A 23,590-nucleotide genomic window follows, 5' to 3' on the forward strand; every position below is an offset into this window, starting at 1 on the left:
CGGTTATTTAATTTTTTATTTTTTTTGTCCTTTCCCAGCCTAAAACGACGTAGTTTTGTTGTTTTAGGCCTAAAACAACAAAACTACGTCGTTTTAGGCTGGGATCCTAATTCCTAACCCTAAAGCTCACTCAGTTTTGTTGTGTTTGTCATTTTCATTTTTCACTCTCAAACTCAGACTCTCCGATCTCAATATCTCCGCCTCACCCAAGCTCACAGCCTCTCTTCCTCACCGCTCACAGCCTCTCTGCCTCGCCGCTCAGACCTCGCCCTCTCCGCCTCACTCTCTCCGCCTCACTGCCTTGCCAGTCGCCGCTCGCCCTCTCCGCCTCACTGCCTCTGTACCTCGCCCTCTCCGCCTCACACTCTGCCTCGCCTTCTCTGCCTCGCCCTCTCCGCCTCACACTCTGCCTCACCTTCTCTGCCTCGCCCTCTCCGCCTCACTCTCTCTACCTCGCCTTCTCTGCCGCTCACACTCTCTGCCCTTTGACTCGCCCACCCCGCCTCACTCAAGCTCACACTCTCTAGTCTCTTCCTCTCTGCCTCGCCCTCTCCGCCTCAAACATTTTTCTTCCTCTCTGCCTCACTCAAGCTCACGGGTTTGAAGTACAGTGCTCTGCTTTTTGGGTTTTTTTTTTTCTTTTTGGGTTTTTTCCTTCTCATCCTTACGGGTTCTCGGTCTCGCCCTCTAAAGTGCTCTGCTTTCTACTTCTCGGCTTCATCAGGTAAGGTAACATTCTTTTCTTTTGATTTTATTACTTGATTTTGATTACTTGATTTTGATTTTGATAATTTTCTTTTCTCTGTTTTTTTTTTTTTTTTTTCATTTCTCTCGGTCATCTCAGGTTCTCCATTCCTTCACTTCACTGGACTTCACTGGGTAAGTGCCTAAGTGGTAACTTCTATTTCTATCTTTCAATTATTACTTGATTTTTTGATTAGTTGATTTTGATTTTGATTTTGATAATTTTCTTTTCTCGGTTCTTTTTTTTTTTTTTTTTTTTTCATTTCTCTCAGCTTCATCTCAGATTCTCCATTCAAGTTCTCGGCTTCATCTTAGGTTCTCCGTTCTGTGACTTCACTGGTAAGTTGTTACTTTTATCTTTCAATTATTAGTTTACAGAGTATGTTGTGGATTTGATTTACAGAGTATTACTATTTGTGAAATATAAATTACAAAGTATTTTACAGAGTGTGTTATGGATTTTGTGTATGATCAATGATGTGGATTTGATTTACAGAGAATTATTGTTTGTGAAATATTGACATATTGTTTACTGTGTATTTGTATTTTACTGAGTATGTTGTGGATTGTATGTTGTGGATTTGATTTACAGCATATTATTGTTTGTGAAATATTGTTTACAGTCTGAAATTGTTGAGTGAAATGGAATCTGCCTCTGTGCCATCTAATGAACGTGCTTCTACAACCGGGTCTAATGCTAATTCTTCATCTGTGAGGGCAAAATGTGATCCTGCATGGGATCATGTAACTGAAGAGTTGAAAGACGGAAGAAGTAGTTATAGATGTATACATTGTGGGAAAACTTATAAAGGAGGGGGCATTAATCGAATGAAAAGACATCTAGCTGGAATTAAAGGTGATGTGGCTCCATGTATGGGTGTACCTTATGATGTTAGGTTCCAAATGGTTGAGAATTTGAAGGAAATTTCAAAATCTAAAGAACAAACCAAAAAGGATCAAGAAGCATCTAATTATTCGCCATTAGAGGAGTCACCAAAATTTGAAGATGTCCAAGAAATTACTCCTAGAGGTAGGGGGTTAGGTAGGGGAAATAGAAGTAGTCCTAGTAATTTTCCACCAAGATCCAATCTTGGCAAGAGAAAGGTTGGTGACATTGATAATTACTTCGCTCCTAGGACAACACCGGGAGCTCAACCTTCTATTAAAAGTGTGCTTGCTGGCAAAGAAAAGAAGCGGAGGGTTGATATGGCTGTAGCTAGATGGATGTATGATGCTTGCATTCCAATTAATGCTGTGAATTCTAGTTATTATCAACCTATGCTCAATGCTGTAGCTTCTTATGGTCCTGGATATAGAGGTCCAAATTATCATGCCCTTCGAGTGCCTTTGTTGAGAGAAGCAAAAAGAGAAGTTCAATTGATTGTTGATTCTCATCGTTCATATTGGGCTGATACTGGTTGTACAATAATGGCTGATGGGTGGACTGATACTAGGCATAGAACATTGATTAATTTTCTTGTCTATTGTCCTAAAGGTATTATTTTTATACGTTCTATTGATGCTTCTGACTTGGTTAAGGATGCTATTACTTTAAGTAACTTGTTTGATGAAATTGTTAATTGGGTTGGTCCTGCAAATATAGTACATTTGGTCACTGACAATGCTGCAAATTATGTAGCTGCTGGAAGAATTGTGTGTGGAAAATATAGGAACATTAGTTGGTCACCTTGTGCAGCACATTGCCTAAACCTAATTTTTAAAGAGATTGGGAAGATGGATCATGTAGCTAAACTTGCAAAGCGTGCATCCAAGATCACTGTGTTCATCTATAACCATGTGGCTTTGCAAGCTTGGTTGAGGACTAGAAAAAATTGGACGGAAATTGTGCGTCCAGGGCCAACTAGGTTTGCTACTACTTTCATTGCCTTAGGGAGTCTTAAGGAACATAAGCATGACTTACAAGCATTGGTGACTAGCAAATTTTATGTTGAATCAAGATATGCAAAAGATAAGAAAGCTAAGGCAGTGGTGAAAATCATTCTTGATAATCAATTTTGGAATGATTGTCATGTAATTGTGCATATTATGTCACCATTGATTCGTTTATTACGCATTGTTGATTCTGATGAAAAACCAGCTATGGGTTATGTATATGATGGCATGTATAGAGTAATTGATGGAATTAAAAAAATTTTCAAGGACAAGAAGAGACTATGGGAGCCTTATGTTAATATTATTAAGGATCGTTGGGATAATCAATTCTATAGAGATATTCATGCTGCTGCTTATTGGTTGAATCCTGCATTCCAATATGACACTTCCACTCTTAATAAGAGGCTAGAGACACAATCTGCTGTGACAGATGTTATTGAATCAAAAGTTTCAGTTGGTCGGTTGAAGTTGGTGGAGGAATTAAGGCTATTTCGAGAGCGTGAACAAACTTTTGGAAGCCAACTTGCTCAAGAATCAGCCAAGACATCTCAGCCGGGTAAGATAATGTTTACTTTAACTAATAATAAAATAAAAATATGTTTTAAAGATCATAGCTCTTTTTTATATTTTTGGGATAAGTATAGTTGTGTTTATTGATTCATTGTATTATTGTTTTGTGTTTTATATAGAACTTAGATGAGTGGTGGAAGTTGTTTGGATCTTGTGCTCCAACCTTACAAAAGTTTGCAATTCGGATCCTTAGCCAAACAGCTGCCTCTTCGGGATGTGAGCAGAATTGGAGTGCTTTTGAACAAATACATACCAAAAGAAGAAATAGATTGGAGCATCAACGACTTAATGATCTTGTATTTGTTCATTATAACTACCGATTGAAAGAAAGGTATATCTTATATAGTTTCTTTGTTTCAATGTTTTTGTGGGGAAATATGAGTGATTCATTGATTTGGTCAAGTGGGTTCTTTGTGATTGTTAAATATAAGTGATTTGTTTACTAAATAAATTATTAATTATGTTCATCTCATGATATAGAGTCAAAAGGAAGAAGTTCAATTTTGATCCTATTGACTATGCAAGTATCGATAAAACTGAATTTTGGGTAGTGGAAGATGAGGAACCTCCATTCCTTGATCATGAGGAGATAGAAAATGCATTATATGAAGAGGGAGCCTATCCAATTGAAGAAGGGTCTTCTAGCCATGTACAAAGAGGTTAGTTTATAACAATTCTTTGCTTAGATGCATATTTTAATTAGACTATTTATTATTTATGAGAAATGATATTGTTCTTTGGTTTTGGAATTTGTATAGATATGGACAATGAAGTGATTGAGGATAACGATGATGACATTAATTTGGAATCATTTGGTGATGAAGATGATGCTCCTCCCGGATTTAGAGATAAGCCATTGATTAGAATAGAACATGAGTTAAGAATATGAATGTGTATCTATTGAATAGAATAGAATATGAATGATAAGCCAAGTCACCATTTTGTACAAATTGTTAACTGTTTTTCCCTGTAATTGCCTAATTGGAGGAGGATTTTTTGATGGGCTTTCAATGACTTGTTTTTAGTATATTAAAAAATTATGTTTTTAGTATATTAAAAAATTATTAATTATTTATATAATTTAAATAAATATTAATTAAATTATTTATGACGTCACCGGTTCGACCATCGGTCGGACCTCGGTCCGACCATAAAACCGGTAATTAGCTCATTTTCCGGTTCTTTCACCGTACCGGTTTTTAAAACCATGGATTTAAACAAGCATCACCATTCAATAGGGGACTCTAGGCTAGCTAAATAGTATGAATATCTTGCAGCAACAACATAAGATGCAAATTTCAAGCAACGTGGATAAGCATGAGTGTTCCTTTATCCAAGGGAGCTGTTAGTAGTCTATTAGAATTAGAATTTAGCCAATAAGTAGATTTTTCAAATTGAGTTATTAGTTTATTATTTTTCTTGGATATTATCAAGTTGATGTTGAATCAATTAGTCCTCTATCTCTTTGTCAAGTTGATGTTTATAGGATGTATGAATTATTCATCTCAAATAGAATGTATTTGATATTATGTTAGATTGCTCAAAGCAAATTCATGATTTATGAATTCCTTAACCAAGCAAAAACCAGTAAAGTTATCACAAGTAGTGGCTATCAGTTTCATATGGACTGGTTTTAGATTTTTAAAAAGTCTAGTTAATCAATACCCATATAAACTGCAATCACAACCACTCAACAATGCCAATGCCATTGGAGTGCAAGTTTGGTCCCATCATTGCTAATACAACCTACTATAGATAAACTACAAAAAAATAAAATTACTGAGATCTATATTTTTACATATTTTGTTCATTTTTTGATCAACCAAACACTTCACATGTGAGTTCTACACATGAAACCTAAAAATTTATGCAAGAATTTGTAATACATTGGATGTACAAAACAATTTTTCCATACTTTGAAGAACTTGATTCAAAGAAGTAGATTAAAATAGGAACATAACATGCAAAAGTAACGTTAAAGAGGTTCACCAACATTTTTGCACTTCCTTTCTATTATAGTCGTTTACAATCAACATCTCCTTTCCCTCTACCATGATAAAAAAGAGCTCAAAAAAAAAAAAAAAAAAAAAAAAAAACCTCATACAGGATACAATCTTTTCCCTCTATGATGATGATATAAAGAAGAGCACAAAAAATTAAAAAAACTCATAAAACTAACAAGAGAGTTTGGAGAGTTAAACGTCAGGGGAAAAAAAAGTCTCCCCACCCTCCCGCATTTACATTCAAATTGACCTCATCATTGTATTTGATAAATAAACCTAAATATTCTATATATATATATATATATATATATAATCTCCTTAACTCATGCAACTTTACTTTTTCTCCCATAGTCATTTGTAGGGCAACTTCAATTGTTCTAATTTGGGCTTCAATGCTAATCCTATCTGCAAGTAAAAATTCACAATAATCAATTAAAAAGAACTATGCATGGTTGCTAAAAATATTGTGTGGCATCATGTCATATCAACACTAATGGAATTAAACAAGATATGTGATGCAGGAAAATAAGGAGGAAACTAAAAGAACAAAATTAAAAAATAAATCCTAATTCCTAAGAATTATTTTGGTTGTGCTCCTGCATCAAGATGCTTATGCATTAATGGTGCATGGGCTTCTTGTTGTAATTGATTCTAGAATTGTGAACCTCTAATTGCGATTAAGATAAGTACCAAAGTAGAAAGCCACATAGAGCAACCAATGAAAGCCAATCAGTATCTCTCATACTTGTAATCAAAATTTTCCCTTAATTGTTTGCATATAGACTTGAAAATAAGCATAATACTACTAATTTTATAAAATGTCAATTATGATGTTCATAAATAAGCTCATGAATGACAATGAACTAAACTTGGACATGACTTACAAAATCCCCTAAGAGATGGATGTGCATCCGTAGTAGGCAAAAGTAACAATGAAATTACCAAAAACTTGCACATGAATTTAGAATAAGTCCACCTAAGTTTCTATCATACATGAAACAAAGTAATCAAAATTTTCAAAGAGTTATTACAAGTTTAGCACCTGAAGCCCATGGCATACTTATATGACACTTTAACTCCACTATCAAACTTTGAGGTCATGGATTGACTAACTAAAAAAGAAAAGATACAAAATAATGCAGTTGATGCATGGCAAATTTGTTACACTTAGAGACAGCTTCAACACCGGATTTCACAAAAATAAAAACAGCAGAACCACATAGACATGGATACAAAGACATAACAAGTTCAGACAAACCAGAACTCTATGAGGCATTTCAACAAACACTTTCTATGCCACCCAAAAAAAAAATTTGGGACATTGACACTTTGCCTAAATCAAGCACTTTCGATCCTAACCACTCTCAAAAGTTATCTGATCAAATCAAATCCAACAAAACTAAAACCTTTTTTTTTTCGTTTTTTTTTGTTTTTATTTTTTATTTTATAGGAAACAAAAACAAAACTATTACTCATATTTAACAATCGATAAAGTTAAACTATAAATCTAATCTGAAACCCATGTTCATGTATTACAGAACCTAAGATTCCAACAAACTGCCACTAAAGGAACACCATTAAGGCTTGACCCATTTAATATAAAAGAAAAGTAAGGCAACAGGAACTTGACCCAGATAATATTGAGCTAAGAGGGGAAAAAAAAAAAAAAAAAAAAAACACTAAAAGAGTTCGAATTTACCAAGTAAAAAAACTAAAAGAGTTATCATCTAGCCATGAGATATATCTATAGGCCTGGGCAGGAATAGATGAAGTAAAAATAGAGAAGAAGTGTTGCCAACGTTGTGGTGGAAGAAAGCAGTAGCAAATCGTGATGATGATGAACATGGAGATGGACCATCAGAGAGAGAAAAAAAAAAGAATTTTCAAAATAATGAATTTTGAAAGCTTTTACCTTTTGAAATCTCTCACCGACCTGCCTAATTCCCAAATGAAATTTTGAAATTTGCAAGCAAGTTAACGGATAGGACTAACGATGTTAAAATCTATGGGTGTGTCAGAATGATGTGGCAGCTAAGCTGATGTCATTCATTTTTCATGAGGTGTCTTCTTTCTATTGGCTGTGACTACAAGGTCAGCAAAACATACTTTTTCTTCAAAATTTAATAAGTGTGAGATATGTTAGCAAAAAATAACTAATTTACCAATAATTGAAAGACATGTGTTAGTGGTTAGTTATTTTTGTACATATGTTTCTCATTTATTGGATTTTAATTTAGATGACGTGATAAAATTTGATATAAAATACTTTTTCCTAGAGGAGAGGAAAAAAAAAAATTAGTACAAACCCGCAGCTGGTATCTGCAACATAATCTTGAGAAAGAAAACAAATTTTAAGGCCTAAAACACGTCCAGGCACACTCAACAACTAAAATACAAAATGACAATCTAAAATCTTTAAGACCATAATTTGAATTTAACCCTTATAATGGAATGGCAAAAGTTACCTTAGACATTCCCTTGCTGATTATCTTCTTCATTATCACAGTCTTTAGTATCAGTATCATGAAAATAGAGGATTATCACCAGGATGAAGGAGGTAACAAACATGGGAATTGGACCAAAAAAACCATAGCAGAAAAATTAGAGCAAAATAGAGTGCTCTAAGCCCAAATAACCAACATTCACTAGCCCTTCTAATTTTCTTCACCAAAGCTTTGAAATTATCCTTGCCACTGCCTTGGGTGCTCATCAGATAGTTTGCATAATTAAGAAACCTTACTGATTGAACAAAGCCTGAAAAAGCCAGGAGGAAGCAAGTTAGGAGGCATATGGATTTGATGCTAATGGTTGTGTTTAAAATACTGAATTCAATAGTATTGTATTTCACAGTAAAAGAATATACATGAGTGCCTTTATATAGGAGGCAGATATGTGTAGTACAACTAACAGTGTAGCACAAGTATATGTGCTATACAAGTAAACTAGGTGGGCCTAAAGCCCACAATACTAAAACACGTTAACAGCCCCCCCCCCCCCTCAAACTCAAGGTGGATGTGAGACCACTTGAGGTTGTCAACCAAAGCACGAAGGCATCCTTTAGGATGTGACTTGGTGAAGATATCTGCAAGTTGATCTTTGGAGGAGATTGAGAAGAGCTTGAGAGCACTATGAACAAGATGATAACGGATAAAATGACAAATAATCTCGATGTGTTTAGTTCGTTCATGGAAGACATCATTGTGAGCAATATGAATGGCACTCTGGTTGTCACAATAAAGAGGAGTAGCAGAGGATGCGGACACACTTAAGTCCTTAAAAAGCCATCGTAGCCAAATGAGCTCAGATGTGATATCAGCAAGGGCATGATATTCTGCTTCAGTACTGGAGCAAGCCACAATGGTCTGTTTCTTGCTTCGCCAAGAAATCAAAGAAGAACCAAGGAGAAAGCAATAACCAGTGGTGGACCTGTGATCAGTGGGATCTCCTGCCCAATCAGCATTAGAGAATGCACGGAGAACAAGAGGAGACTAAGTTGAGTAGAAAAGGTCATAGAAGAGAGTGTCCTTCAAGTATCGAAGAATGCGCAGAACAGCAGTATAGTGAGTCGATTGTGGAGCAAACAGATACTGGCTCACCTGATGAATAGCATTGGAGATGTCTGGATGAGTAATAGTGAGATATGAGATGCATTACCAGCCATACGAACAGCCTGAGCTATGATGTCCTGTAATTCAGTGGAGGAGAGGTTGATAGTGGATCCAGAAGACTGAGACTCAGCTAAAATGGAAGGCATCGGCAGAGTAGAATCAGTATTAGCAATAGTAGCAATAGATTTGTTGTAACGGTAACAAGTCTCAATAGTGTGTCCAGGACGCTTGCAATAGTTGCAGAACTTTTTGTTGGTCTACTTACAACGATTGCTAGAGCTAGAGGTAGATAAGTAATTCTTATTCCCCTCCAATATAGTATTGATGGGGCAAGGAAGAAAAATATCATTTTTATCCATTTAGAGACACAATATGCAAAAACAAACTGCAAAAATGAAATCTACGCGAAAAACTGTGTAAGGAGAACCTAGACTGCAAAAAGTCAACTCTAGAGAAAAGTCAACGATCAATGGTTCGGTCAAAGTCAACGGTCCACTAGGTCAACGGTCAGAGGTGATGACGTCAGCAAGATGACGTGGCACTAACGTCAATAGATGACTAGATGCTGACGTAAGCTAGGGCTGACGTGGCATTACTAACGTCATGGGTGACGTCAGCCTGGAGCAGTTGACGGCGCGTGAGCTGCAGCGCAGAACTTTTGAGCGGCGCGTGGGGGCGCGTGCAGTCTCCGATGGCTTCTAGGCTTCCACAAATGTGTAGATCGGCGCATGACGATTTCAGTGGTACAAGCAGAAAATTAATCGAAGCAATATTCGCTGCGGTGATGAAAAGAGTAGTGGTCTTTGCGGTGTGGAACTCCTCAACGGCGACAGCTGCAGGTTCAAAACCCAAGGACGACGGTTGGAAGACGTCGGAGGTTCAACAGTGAAAGGCTGCGGCGGCTGCTGTGACGGCGGAAGCGATGTTGAGAATGGAGTAACACCAATAAAAACAAGACTGCTAAGAAAAGGTTAGAACTTGCCTTTGATACCATGTTAGAAATACTGAATTCAATAGTATTGTATTTCATAGTAAAAGAATATACATGTGTGCCTTTATATAGGGGGCAGATGTGTGCAATACTATTAGATTCTAAGACTAGGTTTAAATGCATTAGAACTTCATTATGTAATGTTGGCAAACCATGATCAAAACGTTTAGTCTTGTTTTAGACTTGCTCAAAGTATATTTGTATGTAAAGTTGGAATTGAGTAATTGTAGAAAATTACTATTGTTTTTCTGCAAGGCTCGATTGATCAAAAATTAGACTCGATCGATTGAAAATCGTTCAGAGAGTTTTTTAAAAACATAAGTTTTTCACGTGTTTGTCACTATTCAAACTTTTTCAAAAAGTTCTTTCTCTCTCTCTTCGATCGGTAAAGGTTCAAAGCAAAATTTTTTGTCGTTTTCCCTCAAATTTCTTCAAGGGTTTTTGACTTCTAAGACCGGTAAGAACTTTTTGCCCTTCCTTTTTCATTTATTTTCATGTTTCAAGCATTTTTTTCATGCATTTTGGGAAAATTTAGAAACCTAAGGAAAATTGGGGTTGTTGTTGATTTCAATCTTTTCTTTCAAAATTGATCATTGGGTTTTTGTTATGGAATGTTATTAAATTGTTCCTTGGTGTTTAATTTGATCAATTTGTTGATTTGAGAAAAATTGAATTTTTCTAGGGCTTGAAACTACCCAAATTAGGGATTTTGTTCAATTGAACATAATTTGATGAAATTGGCTTGTTAAATTGATTAATTTGATCATTCTAATATGTTCTCTATCTTGTGTAATGATCAATTGGTCAGTTTGTTGGAATTTGTGAAAGTGGGTTTTCAAAATTTGGGGTTTTTGGATATAAACTCTATGCTCAAGCCAATTTTGTGTTTCTAAAGTGTAATTGGACTATTCTCAATGCATTAGAGCATGCATCATGGGTTGATATTGTTCATGCATCATATAGATTATTATTTTCTACTGTTTTTGATCTAACTGTGTCTGATACAGTCTGCCCTTGGTTTTTTTTTTTTTTTTTTGTCTGTCCTTTCTACTCTTTAACATCATGGTTAGGAAGACTAGAACCCATAGGACATCCTCTTCTTCTTCTACTCCATCCTTTGATAGTGAAAGGTTTCTGAGTGAGAAAAACCAAGAGACGTCTGAGAAGCTGAACATTCTTAGGAATGTGTGGGCTGAGCGGAAAGTAGTTTTAGATGAGCTTGACCCGGAAATTAGGAGAAACTTTGAGCGTAGGGGCTGGTTGCCTTTGTTGGATGTTGACCATCCTCCTCCTGCTACCTTGATCAGAGAGTTCTACTTGAACCTCTCTGTCCACTCCTATGATTCTAACACTCAGGTGAAGAGTTGGATACGGGGTGAAGAGTACACTATTACTCCTACGGTAGTGGCCTCTGCTCTTGGGGTGCCTATGGTCCAGCATTCTGTTTATCCTTACGATGAGTCTCCTCTCCTGGATGATATCATGTCATATCTTACTGGATCTTTTATCTAGTGGGGTTCTGATCCTCAGATCACCTCTCACGAGTTGACCAAGATTCATTATCTCTTTTTCCAAATTTCTTGCCATTCGATCTGGCCCATCTCTCATTTGCACACTATTCCTATAGAGAGATGTGCATTTTTGTATGCTCTTGCCACAAACGCTCCTATGAGTTTTCCTCATCTTTTCATTCGTTCTTTGGTTGAGGTTCATAGGAGTAGTTCTTCTGCTCATACTCTTTTCTTTCTTGTTTTTATTCATAGGATTTTATTACATCTAGGTTTAGAGCATTTTCCGGCGTTTGAGCCTGTTCATATCATAGCTCCCATAGGTGCCACCTTCCTTCGGCAGAGAGCTGCTCAGATGCAAGCTAGTTTTAAACAACCTAAGGTCGACTCTTCCTCTTGTGCACCTTCTCCTCCTCCTCCTCCTCTTCCTCCTTCTTCAGGTGATCCAGGCTTTGCGCGCAGACTTGGCGAGTTTTGGATGGTCACCTCCGCCACCTCCTTTTGATGATGAGTGATTGCCCTTTGGCAACATTTGGATAGGAGATTTTGTTGATATAGGGAGATTTTTGTTGTTTTGGAGCTTTGGAGCTCTTAGATTGTATCTAGGTGCTTCATCTTGTATTTATATTTTTTGGCTCATGTTGTTTTTTTTTTTTTTTTATTTGAGTTGTCTACGATAGGGGGAGATACTGTGATGTATTTATTTCTATTTCTTGTTTCACATTGTGCTACATTGATTATTGATTTATATTTATGAGGTTATTCATGATATATGTCTTGTAGTTTATGATTATGTGAAATCATGAATTTATTTTGTTTTACTTGTATTTTCCACACATGCGTTTATATGTTTGTTAAGTGTTATAGGAATATACAAATTGATTCAATCGTGCTGCTGTTTACACTTGTAACTGATAGATAGTAGTTAGGATGAATTTGTTTTTGTTGGGTAATGTTATTGTAATGGGTTGTTTTTGTAAACTTTAAGCATTTTGTTTATTTTGTGTTTTGTCACGGATTGCCAAAAGAGGAGTTTGTTAGGTTCTAAGACTTTAGGTTTAAATGTATTAGAACTTCATTATGTAATATTGGCAAACCATGATCAAAATGTTTAGTTTTGTTTTAGACTTGCTCAAAATATATTTGTATGTAAAGTTGGAATCAAGTAATTGCAGAAAATGCAGAAAATTACTATTGTTTTTCTGCAAGGCTCGATTGATCGAAAACTAGACTCGATCGATCAAAGCTCGTGCAGATTGTTTTTCTGCAGAATTTTCCAACTTAGCCTAAGCCGGTGTGACGTGTAGGGTTTTATGTTTTGCCTTAAGTATAAAAGGAAAAACTCTAGCCACATTTTAGAGTTGTTGTTTATGTTGTGGATGTGAATCTCTTGTGAGATTTAGAGGTGTTTGCCTTCACATATATTTAGGGTTATCAAGAATCAAGATTATGTCAAGAGCTTGATGATTGGTTTGGTTGCTGCATAAAGAGCTTAAAGATACACAAGCGGGAGTGCTTGTGCTTGCTATGAATTTAAGAAAGAAGTAGTCCGTGGACTCGGAGCTGTCACGTGGTCGTGGTAGTAAGTTTCCTACTCGAGGTAGCAATAGGATATTAGTGGTCTAAGTCACTATTGTATAAACTTCAATTCTTTCATAGTAGATCTGTTTTACCTTGAGAATAGATAGGTTGAATCCTTCCCAGGTTTTTTACCGGTTTGGTTTTCCTGGGTCATCATATCTTTGTGTAATTTATTTTCCGCACTTTACAATGATATGATATATTTATGTTAACCTCGATTTGAATAATTTGACTAAGTAATCACTTGGCTAATTAACTAGGTTAATCTGGTTGTGTTTTAAGGGGTCTAAAAGCGTACAAGTACAAGTAAAAGAGTAGTACAAGTATGTGTGTTATACAAGTAATCAAGGTGGGCCTAAAGCCCACAACACTAAAACACGTTCACAGGTTGATTGACTTGTATCTCCATAGATGAATCCTTGTATCTCCAATGAGAGCGCACAAAGTTAAAGAGATTGTTGCCAACTGAGTTGCTGCAGCTATGTTGTATCCAATCACTTCTATAGCTGCTCTAATATCCAATGTAGGGTCTTGCATATTGAAGTGAAAGGTAAGCGCAACTCGACTAATTAAATATGGTTAACAAAGAAAGATTGAAGAGAGTTATACTGGCCTCCATAAATTTTTTAACCCATTTTTCTTTGTCTCGGTTCTCAAAGTACAATTCTGTGCTCTTAGAACCAGTACAGCACCTGTAGAGGTAAAAAAGATTGTAAGAAAACATAATCAAAAGTGATTGCGTTGCTAATTGGGTTGTGTTGCCGATAGTGTTGCTTCATTCATGCTGATCTAGGCAACCTGGTCTGTTCTCCTTCTTCTTCTTCTTCTCCCTTTTTTTTTTTTTTTCAAAATATCATTTCTTTAATTAAAAAAAAAAGGTACTCAAAAAAAGAAAAATAAAATTTGGACAGATAACGGTTATAACTAGTTAACAAAAGTGGATGGAAAGTATTAACTAAACAAATTTGAAACTTAGAAGACTTAATTGAACGAAAGTAAACTTAAAGGATTGAAATGAATTTTGCTCAAGCCTAGAGAGTAAATTTCATATTTTTGCATTAAATTAATGAAACAAATTACACAAAAATTGAAAATTGTAGTTTCCCTAACTATGATGTAGTTGTCACCCAAAACTAAAAAATTTAGCTATTTCCCTCCTTAACTATGGGTAATAAACAATTTGCACACTAAGATTTCCATCAAATTTAATGGAAAATTTAATTTTCGATTAGAAATGTTTGTGAAGAAAAGTGCATGTTCCTAAACTGTTGATACCAAAATTGACCATTATTACTACTTTGGTATTTGCATTTTCTCCTCTAAAGACTTGAGTCAAGTTCATTGGATATATGGTTGTCACCAGTTCCTTAAATCATGATCCTCACAAAAACTACCATGATGCCATTTGGGGTTGATGTTGTTTTCTTCTTGCCTGATAGTGAAGACAACTTTACGTTCTACAATGAAATCATTCACCACTTAGAGCCATGGACGGAACTATCATTGGACCAGGGGGGCAATGGCCCCCCAATTTTTTTTTTTTTAATATTATTATATATATGTGTATTAATTTTAGCAATTTTGTTATATAAAATTACATTTTTGTTTTCCTTAAATAATATAATTAATTCTTTTTTTAAGCATAATACTATACTCACAAATTTTTTTACAACATTTTTACAAACTGTTTTGGTAGCAAATTCTTATTGGTTCGCATAATGGGCCTACCACTCACATCAGTTTTTTACTTACCAGTAACCACTTATCATATCAGTAATTTAAAAAAAAAAAAAAAAAAAAAAACTTGTAGTTCTAGCATTTTCCTCATTTTAGTGACTATAAAAAAATTTATAGATCTAAAATCTAAAACAAAATATACGAGCCCAAAAAAATAACTCAACAACAAAAATTACCAATAGTAAAACTAAAAAAGAATTAATCTCAATTAACCAATTTTATCCAAAATAAACAACCATGCCCTTTAAAAAATTCTAAGCAAAAATAATTTTGTTCTTACCCACACACAAAAATAAAATAAAAAATAAAAAATCTTAGCAGCTAAGTAGTAACAAAGTCAGAGGTTGAATCCGCTGCACACAGTCAATAGTAAAGCCACCCCCCCTAACTCAAAGTTTTGGTTTCGTCCCTACTTAGAGCACTCACATTAGGCTCAACATAGCGAAACTTTATTAAAACACATTTCCGTGAAGTTCAATAGCCTTTAGACAAAAAGTAATTTATGAACAATAGCATTATACATGAATTAAGATATTTTAGCCCAATATTTCTTTTCTTTTTTTATATCTCTCTCTCTCTCTCGGTGCTCGCGCATGTAGATTAAGAAGGTTTGGGCTAGAATTCAAGCTCCAATATGATCTTTTAAGTACATAAACATCAATTCAGCCTCACATGATTGCATGAATCACGTCGAAGTCGAGCTTTGTGAGAGAAGACATAGGTGGTGATTGAACTGTTGAAGAAGAAGATCTTGGGAGAGAATTTTAAAACAGAGAGAAGATGAAGACGACAATGAATGTTTCTTCTTTAAAGACAACAAGCATAACATTCTCCTTTATAAAGTTCATTTTATTTTTCCAATATAGGACTTTCAACAAGTCAAGAGCCTTGTAGCTCAACCGACACATTTTAATGTTTTCAATAAAGACATTTAAGATTCAAATTTTCTTTATCCTAATAATTGAATTATCTGAAGTCTTTCTTACAATAAAACTAGTCCCATATTGGAAAAAAAAATTATGTTAACAATATTTTTACTTAAAAATGAGCAAGTCTTTTTGTCTTTTTTTTGTTTTATTTTTAAGATGAAAACACATTAATTTTTTACATGACAATTTCCAAAGACTAAATCTTTATTAGCCTTTCTCATAAGTTAAAAAATGAAGAAGTATGCAGCAAATAAGAAAAAAAAATTTTCCAAAAATTTATAAGCATGAATCAATAAGTTCTCTCTCTTAATTGAGAGTTTATCAATCTTTAACTTATACAATTAGAGCATTCACAATGGTGGTTGTAAAACTACTAAAAAGCTATTTTTAGCACTTCAAACACCAAAATACATGCTATATCAAAGGTGCTAAAGCTAAAAAAATTTAGCAATGTGCTACCGTGATCAACTACTAATAGTCGACCATTGTAGCATGTTGCGCTACTATTATTTAATTCATTTATTTTTATGGGTTGGAGAGGAAGAGAGAGAAGTGAGAGACAAAAAGGTTATAGAGAAATTAATAATTTAATATGTTGGGTTGTTTATATTATTTTAATAGATTGCATGTAAAAATAGAAGAAGTGTATTGTAAAATGGAGAGGTAAAATAGATAAAATAGCTTTTGAGGTGCTAAAAGCTAAAGTTTAGCACATTTGATGTGAACGCTTTAAGGGTTCTTAAATGTACCCTTATTATTGTGATTATTATTATTTGCTGCAATCTCTCTCTTAATTTTTTATTTTTTTTTTATGGATTGACTTTTATTAAACAAAAATGCAGAATTGAGCATTGGGAGTTGACAGACTACCAGACTATCTCTCTTAATATAACTAGTGTGTAACTCCGTGCATATGCACAAATACAATTCTTATACAGTTCAAATTATACATGGTATTAGCTTATATTTGTTTTAAAACCATACATTACATGTGATTGTTTATATATATATATATATATATATATAAATATATATATATATATAATTAAATTCAAATTTTATTTTATATTTAAATTTTCTATTAATATCTTGGCGTATCATATTTTTTAATTGAATTTTAAATTATATTCCATAAATAAATTTCCATTATATATGATTATGTTTTTTATGGTTTATTTATATTGAATATCTCATTTTCTACATTAAATTAATTCATTTGGCACAATTTTTTTTTTTAAAAAAATAGATTAGATGGAACACATGACGCAAAATTAAAATCTAATTGAAATTCAATTTTTACACTGAATTAACTCACTTGGAACAAAAATTTAAAAACTTAGATTAGATGAGACACATTGCGCAAAATTAGACTCTAATTGAATTTCAATTTGAAATTTAATTGAATTTTCTCTCAGATTTGCCTATTAATATATATACTAGCTTGTAACCCCATGCATATGCTGTTAGGATTAGTGCCCTTAAATCCTATTGTATGATGCTATATATGATATTAAGTATGACATTATGTATGACTTAATATTGTGATTAATAAATTTGTTTTATTATTATCTTAAATAATGGTAACATGAATATTCGGACATTATCATATAGTCCATGAGATGCATAGTATGTGATTTATTTAAAAAGTCATAGAAGATATAAATCACAAGTTCTTTGTAAACTCAGAATTATAATTCGTAGTCGGTGATGAAATTGGGCATTTCATCTGCGAAGACTATAACATATTAACTAAGATGATTTGTCTTGATCATGGAAGTGGAGACTTCTAGTTGATATGTTGATATGTTTTAAGAGTTAAGAAATATTGAACTGGACCGCTGTGAGATTTATTATTCTCCTAATGACTATCAATTGAATAATAAATTTCACGACTTCTATTTACATGAACTCTTAATCCTAAGAGAATAATGGACCTGATCATGAAGTGTAGGTTGCTTTGATATATCAGGAGTGAGATCTAAGGTGACGATCAAAACCTCAGTATGTTGGGCAGCCACATTTAGTGTTGATGGAACATATATTCTCAAGATGAAATTTATAGTCTTTTAACGGAGATACAAAATATTCCCTTGAGATAAGTTTAATGGGTTTGTTATTCAGAAAGTTAGGCCTAACTACTTTAGTAAATAGTTACTAAAGTATATATTTATAAAATTGGATTTCATAAATATATGATGAATAACTTAAAGGATTAAACTGGGTACTCAAGGATTAAGATGTAGTAATCTACAAAGTGGTAGTCTACATTAATGACTTTGTATTACTACGAATATTTTATGAAGAGGTTGCATGTACAATAAAGTCTTGGGATATAATTATCAATAAGGCCTAGAGTGCAATTATATTTATATAGTGGCAATAAATATACTTAATGGTAACTTTGGACTTGTCAAGAGTTGACAGAAAAGCCTAAGGCCCATTGGAGCTAGAGTCTTATTTGTTCCTTTTTTGTCCCACTCTAAGCCACACACAAAAGCCCGATTGGGAAGGCCCAAAAGGCTAGCCCAATTAGATAATCAGAGATGTGGAGAGAAACATACAGAATTTTAAGAATATGAAATGGTTTGTATGTTGGTAAGAGACTTCTACATTCTCTCTAGAACATACACACATAACTGATTGAGAGACCACACTTCTTGAGCATCAAGTGGAATTGGAGTGAAAATTAAAAGTGTTCCCAAGTGCTTTTCATCTTCGGTTTTGAATTTCACCGCATCAAGGTACACTTTCTTATTCTCATATTCTGAAATTTACATAGCACATGTTATCAATTGTGAATGAAGTAGATCCGTTAATTTTCCGCTGCGTACATGCATAATACCATCATATGCTTGGATACATTTAAAGATATATAATAAGATACATAATATAATTCATATATATATTTTAAATACTATTGATAGTCATTTTTATATTTTGTTAACTCTTTAAAAAAAATTATAAGGATATTATTAGGTATAAAATGAAAATTGTCCATTTTTAAAAAAAATTATTGTGAAGCACTTTTTTTTCTTTTTTTTTTTTAATTTTTACGATTCATTTATTCTAGACTCTTTGGTTTTTGTACTAGACAGCTAGCTATCCATCGAGCTTAAGAAGCTGTTTCAGCCCCGTGGCTCGACAGTTGCTCGACAGACAAGTATCTGTCGAGCTTTATGAAAAACAGAATTCCAATTCTATTTTGACTCTAATCTGGTTTTATGTGTTTGAGCTTTCTTTTCTCACAACTCTAGACATATAAAAAGGATTATTTTAAGGGTCGTAAAAAGATATACAAGTTGCACAAGTGTTGAGCAAAGTTGTTCAAGCAATTTGTAACCGGAGACAAAGTTTTGCCCTAGTTCATCATTCTTGAAGAAATTGCTGTGTATATGCACCGTAGGGTTTTGTGACCAAGCAACTTCTTAACCTTTATCGTTGGGATGAACTGAAGAACTTTGCAGCCAACAACCTTCTCTAGTTGGTGATTGAAGTCGCGTACTGGGATCCGCGCATTGGTTAACTATTGTCCATACATTAAGGCCTAACACTTTGACCCACTCTCTACAAATTCATTGTACCGGGCTCGCTGGTCTAAGGTCCCATGCATCTTGGGCCTAGGCTGAAAAACGTGACCCTATAATTGGTGCCGTTTGTGGGGAGAGCTTGTGCATTGGCGGATGCAACAGTTAATCACGGTGGGATCAAGCTCCTATGAGCAAGAGTCCCTCGAGAGGATCATTTTGGCGGTGGTGCAAGCTACGCGAAAGCCTCCCCATTATTTCTAAGAACACACCGTCATTGTCATAACTCAACTTCCGCTTAGGTCTACACTTCGAAGTGTTGATTACGCGGGAAGGATTTCTTAACGGAGCGCGGTTCTAGGGGCTTCTGACGACAAGTACGTGCCCCTTGCACTCGTCAAGGGGCTAATTTTAGCGGGTCTAGTAGTCCGGTTCGCTGAATTCCTTTCGGAGAAAGAAGCCGAGGGCTGAAGCAGAATCTTTTGAAGCGGTTAGACAGAACCAAGGTCTTGCATGGTCCTCAGACTCAAACCTATGGGGAAACTAGTTACTTTAAGAAGATCTAAGTGCCAGACAGAACCAATGTCTTGCATGGTCCTCGGACTCAAACCGATGGGGAAACTAGCTACTTCAAGAAGATCTAAGTACTAGACAGAACCAAGGTCTTGCATGGTCCTCGGACTCAAACCTATGGGGAAACTAGTTACTTCAAGAAGATCTAAGTGCTAGACAGAACCAAGGTCTTGCATGGTCCTTGGACTCAAACCTATGGGGAAACTAGCTACTTCAAGAAGATTTAAGTGCTAGACAGAACCAAGGTCTTGCATGGTCCTCGGACTCAAACCTATGGGGAAACTAGCTACTTCAAGAAATCACATAACTCATTAAAACATTCATGTGTTTAAAACTATACATAGATAATCTCTTCAATTGCAATATAATAGGTTGAAGCAAAATTGTAGGATCACGTTTGTCAGCCCAGGCCCAAGATGCATGGGACCTTAGACCAGCAAGCCCGGTACAGTGAATTTGTAGAGAGTGGGTCAAAGAGCTAGGCCTTGATGTATGGACAACAGTTAATACGGTGTTCTTCACGATCAAGCTGAGATGAACTGAGTTTACCAAAGAAGATTGGTCCTCAGCATGGTCCGAGGAGCTCTTTCTGAAGCCACTGGTGTGATAGGGGTCTCCGCCCCCCCCCCTCTCCTGTCTCCCTCCACCCCCTTTTTATAGTAGTTTCCTTCCTCATGAACTGGGTTCCCAGGGCAGGTACTTGTCGCATCAGCCTTTCCCTCCAGTTGTTGGGAGTGGTTGTAAAGGCAGAAAAGCATGACTATGTCAGGTTCTAGGCACTGAATGCAATAATGGTAGCCTTGTCCTTAGACATTTCCCTTTTCTTTGTTGTCCTTTTCTGTTTTAGTACTTTTCCTGTTCCGTGAAATGATCTGGAGTGTCACTACCAGTAGCAGGTTGTTCCTTTTGTCCTCGGTTATATCTATGGCCGAGAAGGGTCCTTCCTATGGCCGAGGAGGGGTTTTTCGTTAGACTGGGCCCTCAGCCCTACGTAGACATTAACATGGGCCTCCCGGTCTTGTACCCCCCACAATAGCCCCTCAAAATCCTACTGTCCCGCTCCTCGGACGGAGAGGAGGGTTTTGGTGACATCGGGCCTCTATCATGGCTTGCCAAATCTTGTCCTCCATCAATGCCAGAGCCTCTTCGCTTGCCTGGTGCACATTCCTGGCAGTAAGACATTCTTTTAGTTTATCCAAGCAGCATTCCTGCCGTTTCGATACACGAGGCGCGCTTTTATAAAGGTCTCTTCACGAGGTGACGCAAATCTATTGGTTGAAGACTGCTTTGGAAATTGAGCGAGATTTATCTCGCCTGTAATTCCTTCTTGGGGAGTTGGGCGAATTGATTGCCACCAAGTTTGCCCCCTATATAAGACACATAGGGGGAGACCATTCTCTTTTATTCGTAGACCCTTGAGTTTTTCAGGTTTTTAACTCTCCAAATGTTCCTAAAGTCCCCACCAAGGTAGTGATTAAGATTTAGGGAGTGAGATGGTCAAGGATAAGGGTGAGAGTGAAGGAACCAAACCCTCTTCAAAAGCCATGGGTGTCTCCGAGATTCAGAATGACACAGTTAAGGCAAGGGAGGCAGAGGCCAAAGATATTCTTCCCCTTCGACTGGATTAGAAAGAAGTCTCCCTTCCTTCAGCCAAAATCCGAAGTAGGTGTAGTTTGCATCAGATTTTTGGTGCGACAAAACTTGGATTTTCATCCGGTGCCGTATGTCACGCGTGTGTGGGTTTGGATTTCTCCTCGCCGGTACCATCCATACTTGCTCGATTGCTGCTAGAGCAATACTTGCTCGATTGCTGCTAGAGCAAGTATGTAGATTTGGCGTCCCTGCTTCTTCTTCTCTTCCACCGCCGGTGCCATCCATACTTGCTCGATTGCTGCTGGAGCAAGATTGAGGATTTATCATTCCCATGGATTGCTTTTTTTTTAGTTAGCTTCCGATATAGGCTTGTCTAAGCCCTTTTAATGTACATTGTATTTCTTCTTTATTTAATAAGAAAAAATGACTTTATTTCATTTCGCGTACTCTTTCTTTTCCGCAATAATTACTTTATGCATGGGTGTGCTGGTATCTTTTCTTTTGAATAGTGCTTAGAACTGACGCCGTTAATGGTAAAGAGTTGTCATCCCGAACCAATCAAAACTGACGGGCACACCATTGCCAACTTTAAGTAAGTTAATTATATAGGATTAACCAGGGAAACAACCATATGTTCTTCATTGCGAATAGTGTGACTGCCCGAGGACGTGTAACCTAAAGTAAACAGTCCGAGGGGATTGCCGGGTACTAAGGCTCTTTTCCACGATTCCGATGATGTTTATAGCTTTAACTTGCTTTAGGCGTCTAGTCTGAGGACCGAGGCATGATTGAATTTAGCTTAAACGATTAGAAAGGTACCATCGCATGTTAGTTTCCACAAAACCGGAGGTCCGAGGACCACGCAAGACCTTTGTTCCGTCTAGGACTTTGGTTTTTCTTGAAGTAGCTAGTTTCCCTATAGGTTTGAGTTTGAGGACCATGCAAGACCTTGGTTCTGTCTAACACTTAGATCTTCTAGCTAGTTTCCTCAGAGGTTTGAGTCCGAGGACCATGCAAGACCTTGGTTCTGTCTAGCACTTAGATCTTCTTGAAGTAGCTAGTTTCCCCATAGGTTTGAGTCCGAGGACCATGCAAGACCTTGGTTCTGTCTAGTACTTAGATCTTCTTGAAGTAGCTAGTTTCCCCATTGGTTTGAGTCTAAGGACCATCCAAGACCTTGGTTCTGTCTAGCACTTAGATCTTCTTGAAGTAGCTAGTTTCCCCATAGGTTTGAGTCCGAGGACCATGCAAGACCTTGGTTCTGTCTAGCACTTAGATCTTCTTGAAGTAGCTAGTTTCACCATAGGTTTGAGTCCGAGGACCATGCAAGACCTTGGTTTTGTCTAGTACTTAGATCTTCTTGAAGAAGCTAGTTTCTCCATAAGTTTGAGTTCGAGGACCATGCAAGACCTTAGTTCTGTCTACCACTTAGATCTTCTTGAAGTAGCTAGTTTCCCTATAGGTTTGAGTCCGAGGACCGTGCAAGACCTTGGTTTTGTCTAACCGCTTCAAAAGATTCTGCTTCGGCCCTTGGCTTCTTTCTCCGAAGGGAATTCAGCGAACCGGACTACTAGACCTGCTAGAATTAGCCCTTTGACGAATGCACGGGGCATGTACTTGACATCAGAAGCCCCTAGAACCGCGCTCCGTTAAGCAATCCTTCCCACGTAATCAACATTTCGAAGTGTAGACCTAAGCGGAAGTTGAGTTATGACAATGACGGTGTGTTCTTGGAAATAATGGGGAGGCTTTCGCCTAGCTTACACCACCGCCAAAATGGTCCTCTCGAGGGACTCTTGCTGATAGGAGCTTGATCCCACTGTGATTAACCGTTGCATTCGCCAATGCACAAGCTCTTCCCACAGACGGCGCCAATTGTAGGGTCACGTTTTTCAGCCCAGGCCCAAGATGCATGGGACCTTAGACTAGCGAGTCCGGTACAATGAATTTGTAGATAATGGGTCAAAGAGTTAGGCCTTGATGTATGGACAACAGTTAACACGGTGTTCTTCACGATCAAGCTGAGATTAACTGAGTTTACCAAAGAAGATTGGTTCTTGGCACGGTCCGAGGAGCTCTTTCTGAAGCCTCTGGTGTGATAGGGGTCTCCGCCCCCCCCCCCCCCCAGTCTCCCTCCACCTCCTTTTTATAGTAGTTTCCTTCCTCCTGAATTGGGTTCCCAGGGCAGGTACTTGTCCCATCAGCCCTTCCCTCCAGTTGTTGGGAGTGGTTGTAAAGGCAGAAAAGCATGGCTATGTCATGTTTCAGGCACTGAATGCAATAATGGCAGCCTTTTCCTCAAATATTTCTCTTTTCTTTGTTGTCCTTTTCTGTTT

General features: G+C 36.5%; 1 protein-coding gene and 2 long non-coding RNA genes across 3 annotated transcripts; 1 reads left to right on the forward strand and 2 right to left on the reverse strand.

Annotated features, from left to right (window-relative positions):
* Positions 1-167: 167 nt before the first annotated feature.
* Positions 168-564, reverse strand: LOC126718207 (uncharacterized). The gene is made up of 2 exons (XR_007652856.1): positions 416-564; positions 168-375 (listed from the first exon to the last, which is right to left on the reverse strand). It is a non-coding gene; the product is annotated as an uncharacterized LOC126718207 (long non-coding RNA).
* Positions 565-1,259: 695 nt separating this feature from the next.
* LOC126718202 (uncharacterized) lies at positions 1,260-4,008 on the forward strand. Its single transcript, XM_050420294.1, has 3 exons — positions 1,260-3,193; positions 3,334-3,538; positions 3,688-4,008. Exons 1-3 carry the CDS (start codon positions 1,387-1,389, stop codon positions 3,869-3,871), a joined length of 2,196 nt encoding a protein of 731 aa, XP_050276251.1. The 5' UTR covers positions 1,260-1,386; the 3' UTR covers positions 3,872-4,008.
* A 1,161-nt stretch (positions 4,009-5,169) lies between these two features.
* On the reverse strand, positions 5,170-7,127 carry LOC126718208 (uncharacterized). The gene is made up of 2 exons (XR_007652857.1): positions 6,910-7,127; positions 5,170-5,615 (listed from the first exon to the last, which is right to left on the reverse strand). It is a non-coding gene; the product is annotated as an uncharacterized LOC126718208 (long non-coding RNA).
* Between the last annotated feature and the right edge of the window lie 16,463 nt (positions 7,128-23,590).

Source organism: Quercus robur, chromosome 3 (assembly GCF_932294415.1).
Source record: "Quercus robur chromosome 3, dhQueRobu3.1, whole genome shotgun sequence".
Lineage (NCBI taxonomy): Eukaryota > Viridiplantae > Streptophyta > Magnoliopsida > Fagales > Fagaceae > Quercus > Quercus robur.

What these genes read in the sequence shown, in the direction of transcription:
- LOC126718202 (XM_050420294.1), top strand. Translation starts at nt 1,387, where the DNA reads ATGGAATCTGCCTCTGTGCCATCTAATGAACGTGCTTCTACAACCGGG. An exon ending in AGCCAAGACATCTCAGCCGG is followed by an intron (nt 3,194 to 3,333) that starts GTAAGATAATGT and finishes TATAGAACTTAG; the next exon opens with ATGAGTGGTGGAAGTTGTTT. An exon ending in AACTACCGATTGAAAGAAAG is followed by an intron (nt 3,539 to 3,687) that starts GTATATCTTATA and finishes CTCATGATATAG; the next exon opens with AGTCAAAAGGAAGAAGTTCA.